Source organism: Penaeus japonicus, unplaced genomic scaffold (assembly GCF_977035675.1).
Source record: "Penaeus japonicus unplaced genomic scaffold, GWHDUDI00000001_assembly GWHDUDI00000014, whole genome shotgun sequence".
NCBI classification, from domain to species: domain Eukaryota; kingdom Metazoa; phylum Arthropoda; class Malacostraca; order Decapoda; family Penaeidae; genus Penaeus; species Penaeus japonicus.
Window position 1 is genome coordinate 12,971,394 of NW_028234416.1, and position 15,372 is coordinate 12,986,765.

At 35.1% G+C, this 15,372-nt stretch overlaps 2 protein-coding genes across 6 annotated transcripts in view; one reads left to right on the forward strand and one right to left on the reverse strand.

Moving 5' to 3' along the window:
- Positions 1-1,639, forward strand: part of Tspo (Translocator protein) — a 9,299-nt gene extending 7,660 nt beyond the window's left edge. For all 4 annotated transcript variants that reach the window (XM_086543950.1, XM_086543951.1, XM_086543949.1 and 1 more), the window contains exons 3-4: positions 642-857; positions 1,137-1,639. In XM_086543950.1, coding sequence (XP_086400076.1) covers positions 642-857; positions 1,137-1,334 — 414 coding nt within the window. In that variant the 3' untranslated portion in view covers positions 1,335-1,639. The remainder of the gene's footprint in view (positions 1-641; positions 858-1,136) is intronic.
- Positions 1,598-8,077, reverse strand: LOC122243897 (methionine aminopeptidase 1). Of its 2 annotated transcripts, none has more exons than XM_086543946.1 (8): positions 7,954-8,077; positions 7,075-7,131; positions 5,541-5,716; positions 5,043-5,265; positions 4,376-4,507; positions 3,122-3,265; positions 2,516-2,581; positions 1,598-2,335 (listed from the first exon to the last, which is right to left on the reverse strand). In XM_086543946.1, exons 2-8 carry the CDS (start codon positions 7,082-7,084, stop codon positions 2,175-2,177), a joined length of 912 nt encoding a protein of 303 aa, XP_086400072.1. In that variant the 5' UTR covers positions 7,085-7,131; positions 7,954-8,077; the 3' UTR covers positions 1,598-2,174. The 2 variants fall into 2 exon arrangements, with proteins under 2 accessions (XP_086400072.1, XP_086400073.1); XM_086543947.1 differs by having other exon boundaries at positions 5,541-6,948.
- Positions 8,078-15,372: the final 7,295 nt, after the last annotated feature.

The following is a 15,372-nucleotide window of genomic DNA, read 5'->3' on the forward strand; positions in this document are numbered from 1 at the left end:
AACTGGTATCTGATAGTACTTTTTTTTCTGTATTTAGATTTTCAATGCATATTGATTTTTAAAGGAGTGTTCACAACTACATTCTCCCAGTTCTTCTACATGTCTTCCTCATGAGTGGGATGATTTCTACACTCTGTATGTGTCTGACTCTGTATACAGTGTATATAAGTGTCCAAAAGAGCAATCCAAACAGTAGTTTCAAATGGTGTTTCTGGTCATTCTTTATATTGCAAAGTAATGCAGCTAAGTAACAGCATTCTGGGCAGTAATAAGAATTTAGGGTCCTGGAGGTCACTTCCTAGGCACCATCGCAAAGTCCTAGTTTCTGTTACATGTAAGGTAGCCTCACTATCTGCCCTCTTTTATTTAAAGTAAAATCTTGTACCAAACAACCCTAGGATGCTAATTAACAAGTGATCAGAGGGTTTCTCATGTTGTAGAGAATTGCAGGAAGTGGTATGCTTGTTTGTGCATGTGTGTAAGAAAGGAAAAGTAGCCTAATGTACATAAATATTTTGTACTACAGTGCTGATCTTTACAAAAGTATTACTACCTGTTTTTTATGAGTTTAGTGAGTGTGAGGAAAACCTTTAGATTCAGAATTATTACTTATAGAATTAAATGAATAACTTGCTTCACAGAAACTACGCAAACCCTGGTGGCGTCCTCCAAATTATGTGTTTGGCCCAGTGTGGACTGTCCTGTATAGTAGTATGGGATATGCATCTTACCTAGTATATCGAGATGGAGGGGGTTGGAAAGGAGCTGCACGCCTACCTCTTTTATTGTATGGATCTCAACTTGCTCTAAACTGGGCATGGACACCCTTGTTTTTTGGGAAAAAGTGGTTAGGTTTGGTATGTATTACACAGAATTTCTTGATTTTTGGCATATTTTCTTGATTGCAAAACACTTTCTACCTTTTTGTTTTTGCTCTTAAGTGGCCTGTCAAAGTCACTTTGTTGCACTGATACGATATCTACCATTCACAGTACCATATCTTTAAGTATGTACAAATTAAAAATTTTATTTCAATAACTTATCTTTGTCTTGTACTCTCCTAGATTTTCAAAAATAATTTTAAGTAGTTAGTTTACAATTGTATGTCTTATGCAATACACTTCCATTTGTTGCAGGCTTGTATTGAGCTGGTGGGTCTTAACATCAACATCGCTGCTTGTATTTGGACATTTGCAGACATCAACATTACCGCATCCTATCTCATGCTTCCTTATCTTGCCTGGGGTTTATTTGCTACAGGATTAAATTATTGGATCTATGATAATAACAGAGATGGGAAGCATCTGCAGTTCAGGAATAACAAGGAGGAATAGTTTCCCAGTATACTGTAATATAAGATTTTAAGATCATGTGCAAAGATGTAGTTGTAAAAATTTATGTAGATTGTTAATATATTTGATATTGTTTTGAGTGAATGTTTAGGTTATAGTTAATACTTCAAATATGTATATATCTTTTTGCATTTTTGTTCCATTCAATCTTATTGCAGAATGTATAAAACTTTCTTAATTTGTATCCGTGGGAGAAAGTAAGTACAGTGCTCCTTTTTTTAAGGATCCATACAAGTTAATACCTCTCACTTATAAATAAGTTTATTTAAATACAATGAAAAAAACTCGCTTAGTTTTATTAATGACTTAAAAGAATATCCACAAAATACAGTAACAACAACTTACAAGGAGAGACATGTTACAAAACTGATTCATTTACAATATTGGTTATGTAGGTGGAAAAAATTATGTCAGGCTGTTCTGTCTTTCAAACAAATAAATACCCAAAATATTTGTATGAAAATAAGAAACTACACTAGTCTTTAAAACAAAGATAATAGAAATCCTGTGATGTTAACAATACTTGACAATATTATGATCAACTGTCATTTTACAGTCTAGTACAGATTTTAAAATCATTATAAATATTTCCTACTATATAATGGACTTGGATATCACATATATGGTGGTTGACGGTACTGGCTGTATCTTACAAAGTAAGATATCATGAAAATAGGGATTATAAAATTAAACTTTTATCTTCAAAATTTAGTTGTTTAATTTAACCAATCCTGGTTTTAATCCAATGTTTAAATTAAGTCATCCAAGATAAAAGTATGTTCCTAATGCTAAACATGGCTTCACTCCTAAGCATCATACACTTTAATCCATGAAATAGGGCTGCCCGTTTTTTTCTCTTCGTCGAGTAAGAACCTCAACACCAATGTCAGTAACAAGCAAAGTCTCTTCAAATTGGGCAGAAAGTTTCCCATCTGCTGTTACTGCTGTCCAGTCATCTGGCCACTGCTCATCTTTCCAAGTGCCTAGAAATAGAACATATAAGCATTATACAGAAATGTAATGATGTGTTCAAACTGAATGATAAAATTGCTCCTCCTGTTTTGAGAGCAAAATCTTCAAGTACATTCTATGTGGAAATATGTTGTCAAGTTCAATAATTAACAATCACGTAAGAAATGAATATCTGGTTAACTAAATCTCACCTTCTGATATCATTGGTTCAATTGTGAAAGTATGGCCTGGCTTCATAACACCAACAGCTTTGTTTTCTGAAAAAGAAAAATGATCTAGTTGTATTTCTACCCTTTGCACAATACCTGCAGACACACAAACTCACACTTGACATATGTAATCACACACACTATTACAACAAATTCACAATCCCACACACTATCATGAACACAAATTCAGTCACACACAAAAAAACAAACATACAATCAATCTATTTGTATGTCTCTCACACAAATGCATGCATGCATGCATGCATACGTACGTACATACATACATACTCACAATCACACTCACTCACTTTCACTTGATGTTTCATAATTATTGGAATGAAAAAGTATTTCCTTGATATCTTTTACTTTAAACAAAAATACAAAGCTATGTCAAGAAATGATGAATACATAATTACAAGCTTATAAGAAAAATGAAAAGGGGGGGAAAAAGTAAAAATATATTTAGTAATATATATAAATAGATAGATATAGATAGATAGATAAATATACATAGATAGATATACATATACATAACAGATTTATAGCTATGATATAGATAGATATAGATAGATCAATGTATACACTTACTAGCATAATGCGGAACTGAAGGCGCCGTATGGAACAGCTGATGGATGCCATGGCCACAGTAAGAGCGCACAACTGAAAACCCGTGAGAGTGGGCGTGCTTTTGAATAACAGCACCAATGTCTCTGTACTTGACTCCTGGCTCAACTGGAAATAAGAGGACAGTGTGTTTTAGAAAAATCACCAGTATAACTCAACTGGAAAGAAAAAGGCAATGCGAATTAGGAAAAAAAAAGCATTACAAAGCCTGTAAACTAGATATATGGCTCCTTGAGTAATTTTTTATGCACTTATTCATGGCTTCCCATACCAATGGCATTGCTATTGGTTATATCCTCATTCACAATAAGATTGATTTTTCTAATACCAGCTTATAATTTATTTTGTATACAGAGATTACTTGGGTTTGCAATATTATACTATATTTTTCATAATCCCTCATAAATATTCATTCTTCTAGCATATATTTGCTTGTTTCCAGTTGCACTCTTTCCTTCCCTACTAAGCCTACTAAGGTAAGGTGGTTGTTAGGCTAATAGATATTTTAAGTTATGAAAATATTTCAATACTGTGTCTCTAAGTGCATTTAACCCATTCACGCCAGGTGACGTGATAGCACATATTGTGGTTTTCGCGTCAGATGCCCTGGACGCGCTATGAGGGGAAGCCGCACGCTCGGGTAGAGCGAGCGAGCAACCCAGGCTCGCAGCTTGTGCGCCCGAGAATCTCGAGGCATTAGGCTTATGCGTTCGAGAACCCAGGTATTGCGACCGCGCAAAGCCGGAACGTCCCCGGCATGAATGGGTTAAAGAGGCCTACATCCAATGCAATTTCTAATGCAACCATCAGTAACTGACATGGTAGTATAGAATATACAAATTGTATTCATTACAATACTAAGAAATAAATTTATGAATAGAAAAAATAAGTTTTACCTTTCAAAAAACATGTACCACCTTGTATAATCAGTTGTGGTCTTTGATGTCACATGGTACTGATGCAAGTCGCATTTTTTCAATAGCTGCTATGGGAGGTTTCCTATCTCTGGTATACAATCTTTGGATTGTTTTCACTTATTCATCAATTATAATCTTTGAATCACTGGTCTGAACACTTACAACCATTTATAAGTCAAGCTCTAAGACATGTTTCATTTGATACACCTAATTTCTTCACTGATCTCCTAGGATTTATCACTGCTCAACAAAGTGCTTCCTACAATCTCTTCATCTTTCCACTCATTCTTTTTACACTTACCAATTTCAATAGCCTTCTGCAGGCACTCCCAAGTAGTCTTAACAAGGGTCTTAGCTGTCTTGTTTACTTCACCAATAAATAAAGTTTCATTCAAGTCACCGTGGAATTCACGATGGCATACAGTTACATCAACTGCAAAAGAAAATAGTTTTCAGTTTCAGCTAAATAAAGAAAATATATTACTTCCCTTTTCCTTGTCACTCCTGGCAATCAATAATAAAAGCCCTCTCTTTAAATGTTCGTCTTATGGTTAACATTTGCAGCTTTCTTGAGAGGTTATATGTATCTAAAGAAAAATGTAAAAAATACAAACTTCAATCTCAACTGTGTAATGAGCATAAATTATGATGGTAATTGATTGCAGTATAAGAAAATTTGGGATGTAAGAATGGATCTTAAATTAGAAACTGTGATAATGTTAAATGCATAGTTCAAACATTCTACTGAGAAGAAAAACAAACTCTACTCTGCAATTGCAAATTTCCAAGTATGATAAAATTATCTATGGGCACATCTCTTCTATTTCACATCTTATTCAATTTGGGTACTTGTCTACTGTGTCCACTAACCAAAATGTACATTTTGTCAAAGATGTAATGGTAATACATTATATGAACTATTCTAGACTATTTACAATACATCACTGACAAAAAATAGAATAACTAACTGTTGCAGATATCTCCATTTTGCAAAGGCCTCATATCAGGAATTCCATGACAGATAACCTCATTGATGGATGTGCAACATGACTTGGGGAAGCCATGATAGTTGAGAGGCGATGGGTAACACTCTCTGTCAATTGCTGCTTCATGTATAACCCTGTCAATTTCATCAGTTGTCACTCCTACTCCAGAAACCTTCACACCTTCATCTAAAACTTCACGTGCAAGCTGTAAAGGAATATATAAATTATGTTTATGTATAAATCACATTTACACACAATCTCATATCAAAAGCCAGCAAAGCTTTTGATTATCTGGCTTCTTATAAACATAATATCTATTAATATGACAAACATTTCTATGAATAACTCATACTTATTTCCTATCAAATAATAAAGATGTCTTTTAAAAATGATAAAACTATCAAGCTGTTCTTTAAATTTGATTATCCTACATTCCTTTTATGAATATAGTCTATACATTAGGTAAATCAAAATAGGTACCTTGCATGCAACTCTCATTCCTTCAATTTCTTCATCAGAAAGGCACTTTATACTTGTGGAACCACGCAATTTCTGTTCTGAATGTGGAAACCCATTTGGATCATCTGCATAGTCTGGACGACCTATTGTTCGTGGAACTTCCCTTTTGGCACTTTTTGGATATGGACGTAAACTGCCTGAAAAATAACCAAATTAATATAACTCTTTTTTTTTTCTTTTTTTTTTTTTCTTTTTTCTTTTTTTTGGGGGGGTGATTTTATCCTTTGTAATGTGTTTCATGTAACTGGTAGAAGGCCATCTATGTATACAATCCAGTGGCAGATATATTTAGGGCACACAGGGCAGCTACTCCTACTACTGTAGGGCTTCCTCCCACCCCAAGCTCTTGGGCTTCCCTCCTAGTTGCCTCACCCTACTGTAGGGCTTGCCCCCCAGGTTCCCCACATACTATAGGTCTGATTTTATTATATTAGTAATTGCAAAACAAAACTCACCACTGTGTCAACAAATATCTAAAGCAAAAATAGATTTCCCATTGCGGACAGGTATCAACACCTGATTGTTTTTTCTTTTTCTTAGGGGGAGTCAAAGTCCTGATCCCAGTCCTGTCAATCGGGTATGCAAATGCAGGAGCTAAAGTCCAGTTGAGGCAACTGACCACCTAGCATCTAGGGAAGTGCATGATAGTTAATGACAGCCTTTTCAAGAAGGTAAAATAATAGCTTTGTACTAACTGAGAGACTGCCAAGTGGACTGATTAGACACAGGTGGCTGTTCACTAACGTCTACCCCTTTTATCCAGATGTTGATTTCAACTACTACCTTGGACTTGATCTCCTCCAGCCTATTTTGGTCTGGAAGGAAAATCATCAGGTACAAACCAATGAAAGTATTATGATGGACTTCTTGTCCATCAACTGGAAGGCAGGCATGGCTGTCCTGTCCTTGCAGTAGTCCATATTACCATGTGCCCAAACCTGCATTTCAGGCATTAAATGCTTCAATGATCACATCACAGCACTCTTTTTGAGTGTAGAGACTACCACAGTCCATGACTGTCATCATGAATGCATAACCATCAAACCTGTCCTAGCCTACACAGATCCACAAACTGCAGGTGTAGCCTGGGTAACAGTCACTGGAAGGATGATCCCAGTCCCAGTCCACAATGTGGAAGCTGGGGGTCAGTTGATCATACTGATCTCACACACATTACCAGATGAAGCCCAAGATAAATCTGCACCTCATCCACCGAGATTTATCTCCACTTCCATGTATGAGGAGTAGACTTCTTGTTGAAAGACTGGCAAAATGCCAATTCAAGGAATGGGGTATAGTAGTCCATGAGGTTTCCAGCTTCTGGGCCCACGATAGAGAGTAACAAACCCAAAATCCCCAGCTCCATCAGCTTAAAGTAAATAAAGTTATTACCTAGTTTAATAAAATCAGACTTCATTTTACTTGAAATTATAAGTCAAATGGCTTCAGCTGTGCCACTTACAATAAACTTAAGTCATCATTGCATTCTGTTTACCTGTGAACATGTAATACGGCCAAGGATTGTACTGTGTAGAACTGGAATCTGATGATCCTGAAAATAAAAATTAATCCTAATTACACCTCTAAAAACATTACCAATACGAACCATATATCAAGCATCAAAAAAATATGACACAATAGTTATAGATTTTAGAAGATTATACTCAATGAAACGACGTTACTAATTCAATAATATATGTGTGTGTGTGTGTGTGTGTGTGTGTGTGTGTGTGTGTGTGTGTGTGTGTGTGTGTGTGTGTGTGTGTGTGTGTGTGTGTGTGTGTGTGTGTGTGTGTGTGTGTGTGTGTGTGTGTGTGTGTGTGTGTGTGTGTGTGTGTGTGTGTGTGTGTGTGTGTGTGTGTGTGTGTGTGTGTGTGTGTGTGTGTGTGTGTGTGTGTGTGTGTGTGTGTGTGTGTCCGTGCGCATGCATGCGTGTGAGGTGCCTGTGTGTGCGTATGTGCCCACACACACACACATCTGCAAGCATGCAAGTGTGTAGGCATCTGCGAGTATGCAGGCGTCTGTGAGTGTGTACGCATCAGTGAATGTGTACTGATCTGCGAGTGTGTACACATCTGTGAGCATGTGTGTCTGTGAGTGTGTCCACTCTGTGAGCATGTGTGTCTGTGAGTGTGTGTGCATCTGAGTTTGTGTTTCCATAAGAGTGAGTGTTTGTTTGGTGGGCTGGGGGGATGCATATGTGCATCAATCTGTGATACAGTTCACCAATGACTTTTAAAACACTAATCATAGGTCCCTTTCTTGTGTGTCAATTTATGGCTTTTACAAGGTAGACCAGTAGTTTTCCATTCCTTTTCAATATACAGAACTTTTGTGCACAAGAGGTCAACTACAATAAATCAACTTTACTTACTTGTCTTCTTGTGAAGTAATTTATGTACTTCCCATGAACTTTTGAAGCATGTCTGAAATGTAAAAAAAATAAAAACTATTAGTTACAAGAATTTCCAAGTGTATTTTCAAGATACAGTACTATTACATCTGTACAACACTTAAAGGACAAATTGATTTTCCTATCTGTAATACTAATTATAATCATATAGTACTTTAAATGAGACCTGAAATGGTGAAAAATCATGATTTTTATTCAGCCTCTCCACACTCTAAAAACCTATTTTTTTCCTTCCACATGTCCGCTTTTCCAGGCACCCATTCGTAAAGAACTCCTCACACACCATAGCCTAGTATTATCACTGTTCTTATAAACAAAACAACAATGGGAAAACAAATGTATCGAAGGCCTTTTCTCTACGTTACAACCTCAGAGCAAACATTTCTCGCTGGCAATCTGCATGGACTGTGGGGGTGTGCCGCTGTCAAAATTTACATGCTCAAGGTCATAAAAATGCACAAGCACATGGGCTGCTAGAAAGAAATGTAATAATAAGTGTGACTAAAACATGGTAATTCTTGAACCTGGGATCACATCAAGCAATGCCATGGCCATACATTATGCATTATATATGTATATACATATATATATATATATATATATATATATATATATATATATATATATATATATATATATATATATATATATATATATATATATACATATACACACACACACACACATATATATATATATATTTATATATACACACAGCACACACAGACACACACACACTAAACCATCTTGTTCTTTCTCCTACTTGCTATTATAGGTACTATATTCCTTTATATCATAATTTTCAACTACATTGTTTTACAGCATATAATAATAATAATAGTAGTAGTAGTAGTAGTAGTAGTAGTAGTAGTAGTAGTAGTAGTAGTAGTAATAGTAGTAGTAGTAATAGTAGTAGTAGTAGTAGTAGTAGTAGTAGTAGTAGTAGTAGTAGTAGTAGTAGTAGTAGTAGTAGTAGTAGTAGTAGTAGTAGTAGTAATAGTAGTAGTAGTAGTAGTAGTAGTAGTAGTAGTAGTAGTAGTAGTAGTAGAATAATAATAATAATAATAATAATAATAATAATAATAATAATAATAATAATAATAATAATAATAATAATAATAATAATAATAATAATAATAATAAAAAGGGGGGAAATAAAATAAAAGATGAAAAGAAACAATTGAAGTTGGTATGGCAAATCTAGTAGATCATTATCAAGTAGATGTTATGAGAATATGTGGTAATACTCGGTAATAAGTCCATCAAAAATCAAAATTTGTAACGACTGATTCTAAGTGATGTTTAGTTATCACTTATAAAGTGTTAGTTACCATTAGCCAAAAATATCAACAGTACAAGACCCGATATGTGCGAAGGGCATGAAGTACCCTAGGGGAATTGCAGAATGAAATCAGTATCAATGGACTCCTATCAATGTCTACTAACCGAATATAGCAATCTTACTCGGTGCAACCATTATAAACTACAATACTATCTGCCCAAGATGCTTATAATCTACATACTTGGGAGAGATGCAAGATAAGAGCAACGAAACAGTGAATGGTTCTGGATCCATTTTGCCAGACAGATATTGTAGGGATTTTGCATTCCAGCTAAGGGGTTGGGGGATGGCAGCCCCTCAATAAGCAGTGATTTCAGGGGCTTAGCCAACTAATAATTACATGTATTCAAAATTTATACAAAAATATCCTACAAAAAACTTATACTAATCACAACCCCACAGTTTCCCTGGAATACTTCCTCCTCTCCCAGGTCCAGTATCATCACTAACACCAAAATAAATGCAAACTTTACATCACAAGGAATCCATCGATACCATTTTCAAATGGCTTGATCATATGGACTTATTAAATTGTTAATGCTGACGTGATATCACATTATGTTGTGGCAGCACTAGCTGCCTAGAACATGATATTATGACATGCCAGTTTGCATGGTCCGCCACAGCCAGAGTGGGCAAATGGCCCGAGGGTTTAGCAATACACGCTTGAAATACTCTGGCATTTAGACTGGGCAGAGCCAAAACCGCCCTACCATTACCAAGTTAAAGAACATTACCGAAAATGCTCCTCTGTGTTGTACTCAGCTGCTGAACTGTTGCACCTATGTGTGGTATGCTTGAGAGGAAAAATAGAAAGTAAAATATAAACTGAGAAGAATGAGTTAAAGTAAGCACTGTACATCTGGAACAAATGCCCTAGTCACACCAAGTGAAAATTAGGAGGTGGGAACTCTTTTGGGTTGGAACATCTAGAAAAATACACAACCAAAGATCACTCTAACCTTGTTATATAGGTAATGTTGGATAAAGACGCAACCACACGTAGCGAAAAAACAAACCTTTGGGCATGACTTAGTTTTAATTATGACGTAACCCATAAAAGCTCTTTTCTTCTGGAAACGAAAAATAACCGAGATATATTATTTTGAAAATAATTAAAAACGATTAACGGGAGAGATGATTCCACAGTCTTAACAAACATCTGACTGAAAAATATCGGCTCTGCGCATGCGCCAACCTCCCCCGCGGAAATGCAAAAAAGTATCGATAGACGGCAATACTGTCACGTGATAATAATAGCACCAATAGGGAAACAATAGGTCTAACCGACAAAATGATCGACCAATCACAGACAATTGAACATAGAGTCTGGGTCCTTGTTTCAATTTCAAAATCAGTTTCGAGATGGCTGCATTGTGTGCAAGATGTGGGTACACTCCGTGGGAATTCATCAAGGTTTTTTATAAAGATAACGCTGCATTACTGAAATTATTACGTGACCACGGTGCTCTGCCAATGGAAATGGAGTGCAATAACTGTGAATTACAACCCGGCCCCTCACACGCCTCCAATTAAGGTAAGAAGTGGTAACATTCGAAGATAAAAGTCAGATGTACGAAGTGCCCTTGGCTAGGACAGGCTAAAATCGGTCATTGAAAGTGGTTAAATAAGGGGGGGTCCAGGGGGGGGCAAAGCCCCCCCTTGGCTAGGGCAGACCAAAAATCGGTCAGTTCCGTGGTCGGTGGTGGACGTGTCGTTTGAAAAAGTTACCGGGCCACGCATGTGGGCCTTTTATAATGCCCCCCCCTTTGCTAGGGCAAACAAAAACTAGGTTAGGTTAGGTTTGGTTTTTATGGGTTGGGGTTTGGATTACGCAAAAAGCCCTTTAAAAATTTCGCGCAAAATTCGTTAGTTCCGTATCGACGGGTGGCGCGCGCTGTGGGGGGTGGGGGGGGGGAAGCGGGGAAAAGGGGGGGGGGGGAATCAACAACTAAGGGGGGGTCCAGGGGGGGCAAGTGGGAGGGGGGGGTTTACCCCATCTCCCACACTTTGGCTAAGGGCTAGACCAATCAATCGGTCATGATATTCCGTGGTCGGTGGGTTGCCGATGGAATACGTTATACGAATTAAGTCCAGGGCACCGGCCAGATACAGAAAGAACGGAAATAAGCCACAGAACATCCTTCTGTGACGTCGGTAAAGTTACCGCCACCTGCCTAAAAGCCCCCCCCCCTTTCCTAGGCAAACCAAACTATAGGGCATGTAGTGCTAGGGGTTTTATGCGGTCCTGGTTTGATTACCAAAAACCCTTTAAATTCGCACCAAAATCGTTCGTTCCATCGCGGGGCGCCATGTGGGGGGGAACTCAACAACGAAAGTTTTCGATGGAATTAGTTATTTAACAATTATGGGTTGGTTCTGCGATTACGCATAAAGCCCTTTAAATTTCGCGCCTCAAAAATCGTTAGTTCCGTAACGTACAGGTGGCGACGCGTGAGGGGAGGAGAGGGGCGGGAACCTCAACAACGAAAGGTGAGTATTCTCAATGATATTTACGAAAAACTAATATAACACAACGTTCGTCCTATTGATATGTATGGATTCCTAATAAACCATGTCCGTGATATATAGTATGTACCAAAATAAACTATATCAGTAATATAAATTTTATATAGCATGACATAGTCCTATAAACACTATCACATTCAATACAGTTAATGATATGACCATTAGGATCAAAAAGTCAAGCATTACTCTACTATAAGTTGCATTATGATAGTAAGCATCCTGCGTCCGTTTTTCCATCCCAATACTACAAATCTCATAACGACCAAATATCAACGTTAAGCTGAGGATTTTTCCTACAATTCCGCCCGTCATCTTCTGGTGCCGGATGAGAGGAGGGAATTACATACGTGGGGGAACTATGGAGTACATGTGACCATACTACACATTTCAGCAGTAAGTTGCTTATGACGTTATATGCATTAGTCACTGCGTCCGTGTGATCCATTACACTTCAATAAAGTTACCAAATGTGAGCAGACACGACCAATTCGTTCCGAGGTTCCATTAAGCTGAGGATTTTTCCTACAATTCCGCCCGTCATCTTCTGGTGCCGAGGAATGAGATCCCCAGTTTGAGGAGGGAATTACAGTTGGACCAAGGGTTGGAGCTTTGCATGTATCGAGGGAACGAACTCGTAGTTTAGAATCAAGTTTGGCAATTACACTTCCTCCATAAGTTACTCGGTGGCGGAATAGCCTGTGAGTCATCCATACTGAATCCGGGAGGGGGGGGGGGGACTTAAGGAGCACCGATGTTAGGTTAACCGCGGGACGAAATCATCAATTCACGTTGACGCTTTTTTCATGAGAGACCGACGTTGAGCATTGCGGAGCTTTGCGTCCTCGAACATCCCCGAAGTTTGCTGCAAACACATGGGCCTCTAATCCGGTCGGCGGACAATCTTAGTTTTCAACTCGAGGAGCGGGGCGACTATCGTCATCGCACTACCGCAGTTTAGGTAACGCGGACGAAATATGTTAATACACTGCTTACGATCCCGCATTGGTTTTTATCATGCGCCCTTTTGTATTAATCCGGTGCGGACATGATATGTGTCATACGAGCGGACTATACGAATACCGCTATAGGTTACATGCATATATACTCTTCGTCTTTTATATATACCATTAGGTACGGTATTAATACTGCACTATGGATAATATATTTATATATTATATCATATATATATATTATATACAGGGCTTACTACATATAATATTATATATATATATATATAATATATATATATATATATAATATATATACATATATATATATATATATACAAACTATATATACATGTATATACATACATATATATATATATATATATATATATGTATATATATATATATCTAATATATCTATATATATTCATATTTATTTATATATATGTATTCTTATATATATATACATATATATATACAAATATATACATATATGTATATATATATACATACATATATATACATATATATACATATATATATATAAATATGTATATATGTATGTATATATATATGTGTGTATATGTGTATATATATATATATCATATATATATATACAAATACATACATATACACACATATAACTATAAATATATATATATATATGTTTATATATATATATATAGATATAGATATATATATATATGTATATATATATATTTATTTATTCTTATATGTATATATATATATACATATATATATATATATATATATATATATATATATATATATATATATGTATGTATATATATATAGATATATCTATATATATCTATATACATATAGATGTGTATATGTATATATACATATATATACACACATATATATACATATATATACACACATATATATACATATATATACAATATATATATATATATATATATATATATATATATATATATATATATATATATATATGTATATACACAATTATGTATACATTTATATACATATATATATATATATAAATAAATAAATATATATATATATATGTATCATATATGTATTATATATATTATACATATAATCATTATCATCATTGCTATTTTATTATTGTTATTGTTATCATTATTATAATCATCTTTGCTATCATTATTATTGTTGTTATTACTATTGCTATGATCATTATCATTATCAATATTATTATCATCATTAGTTTTATTATTGGTATCATCATTACTATCAGCATTTTCATAACTATTATTACCATAAGGTAAATACTGTTACCATCGTTTCAATTATCATTTTGAATGATAATAATAATAATAATAGCATAATATTATCATTATAATCATATTAGTTATAATTATAATCATCATTCTATTAGTTACCATTATCATTACTATTATCATAATGATGATGATGATCTATATAATTGGCATTATCATCATTTCCATTATCACAAATATCATAATTATAATTATTAGCAGTGTCATTTTTATTATCATTATCATTATCATCAATGTTGTTATCATTCACATTGTTGTAATTACCATTATCATTATTATCATCATATTGTCATTACTATTCTCATTGTAATTATTATTTTTTCCTCATTATTATTAGTATCAGTACAAAGGTAATACACATCAGTTACTCTTATTGTTAGTGTTACTGTTATCACATAGTTATGAGTATCATTAACATTATATTTCATTGTTGTTAACATTGCTGTGATTATTATTATCATGATTGTTATCATTATCATAATTGTTATTATCATTATTATCAAGATAATTGATTATTCTAATATCAACATGAATATTATCATTCTTATCATTATTAGTATCAATAGTAGGAATATCATTATGCTAATCTTATAGCAATATGACAAAGAAAATGATAATAATGATATGGATAATAATATTGTCATTATCCATATCATCATTATCATCCAGATATCATTCATATTGTCATCATCCTCATCCTTATCCTCATCCTCATTTTATAACATCGTTATAATAGTCATCACTATCATTGTTATTATTAACTGATTGTTATCACTCTAACCCGAAAATCTTTACTACGAAAAAATGAAAGTACATCTCGAGGTCAAAATTTTTAGTGTCATGTTTCTATGGCAACAGATCCAGAAGAAAATCATTGATGCTCTTTTTTCTTGAAAGCAATGCACTGAAATATATAGAGTCAATATTACGGATATAGAGCAATGACGCAAATGTGCTGCCAAAACAGATTTTTTCGAAATACGTTTACAGCCTGATAGCAACTTCATTTCTTAATAATTTCATATCAAATGATGGATTCCTTTAGATAAGCATCCAAACTGCAATACAAACTTTAAACTCGCCTGATAACCTCCACAAAAGTGAAAAACAATCCGATATTTAAAAGCAATCCGAGGGGGGAAAAAAATCCCAACCCCGTCCTATAGACATCCCACACGAGGCACAGCACCTCGTGCCGAAGACACACGAAAAAGAGGAATCAAAGGGCATCATAGAGAGCAAAATCCGGCACAGGACAAGAGCCAGCGGG

Excerpts from the sequence above, each read along its gene's own strand:
- LOC122243897 (XM_086543946.1), bottom strand. Across the intron at positions 5,266-5,540 it reads GAATGAGAGTTGCATGCAAG|CTTGCACGTGAAGTTTTAGA; the intron begins GTACCTATTTTG and ends ATTCCTTTACAG. Across the intron at positions 4,508-5,042 it reads AAATGGAGATATCTGCAACA|TTGATGTAACTGTATGCCAT; the intron begins GTTAGTTATTCT and ends TTTCTTTTGCAG.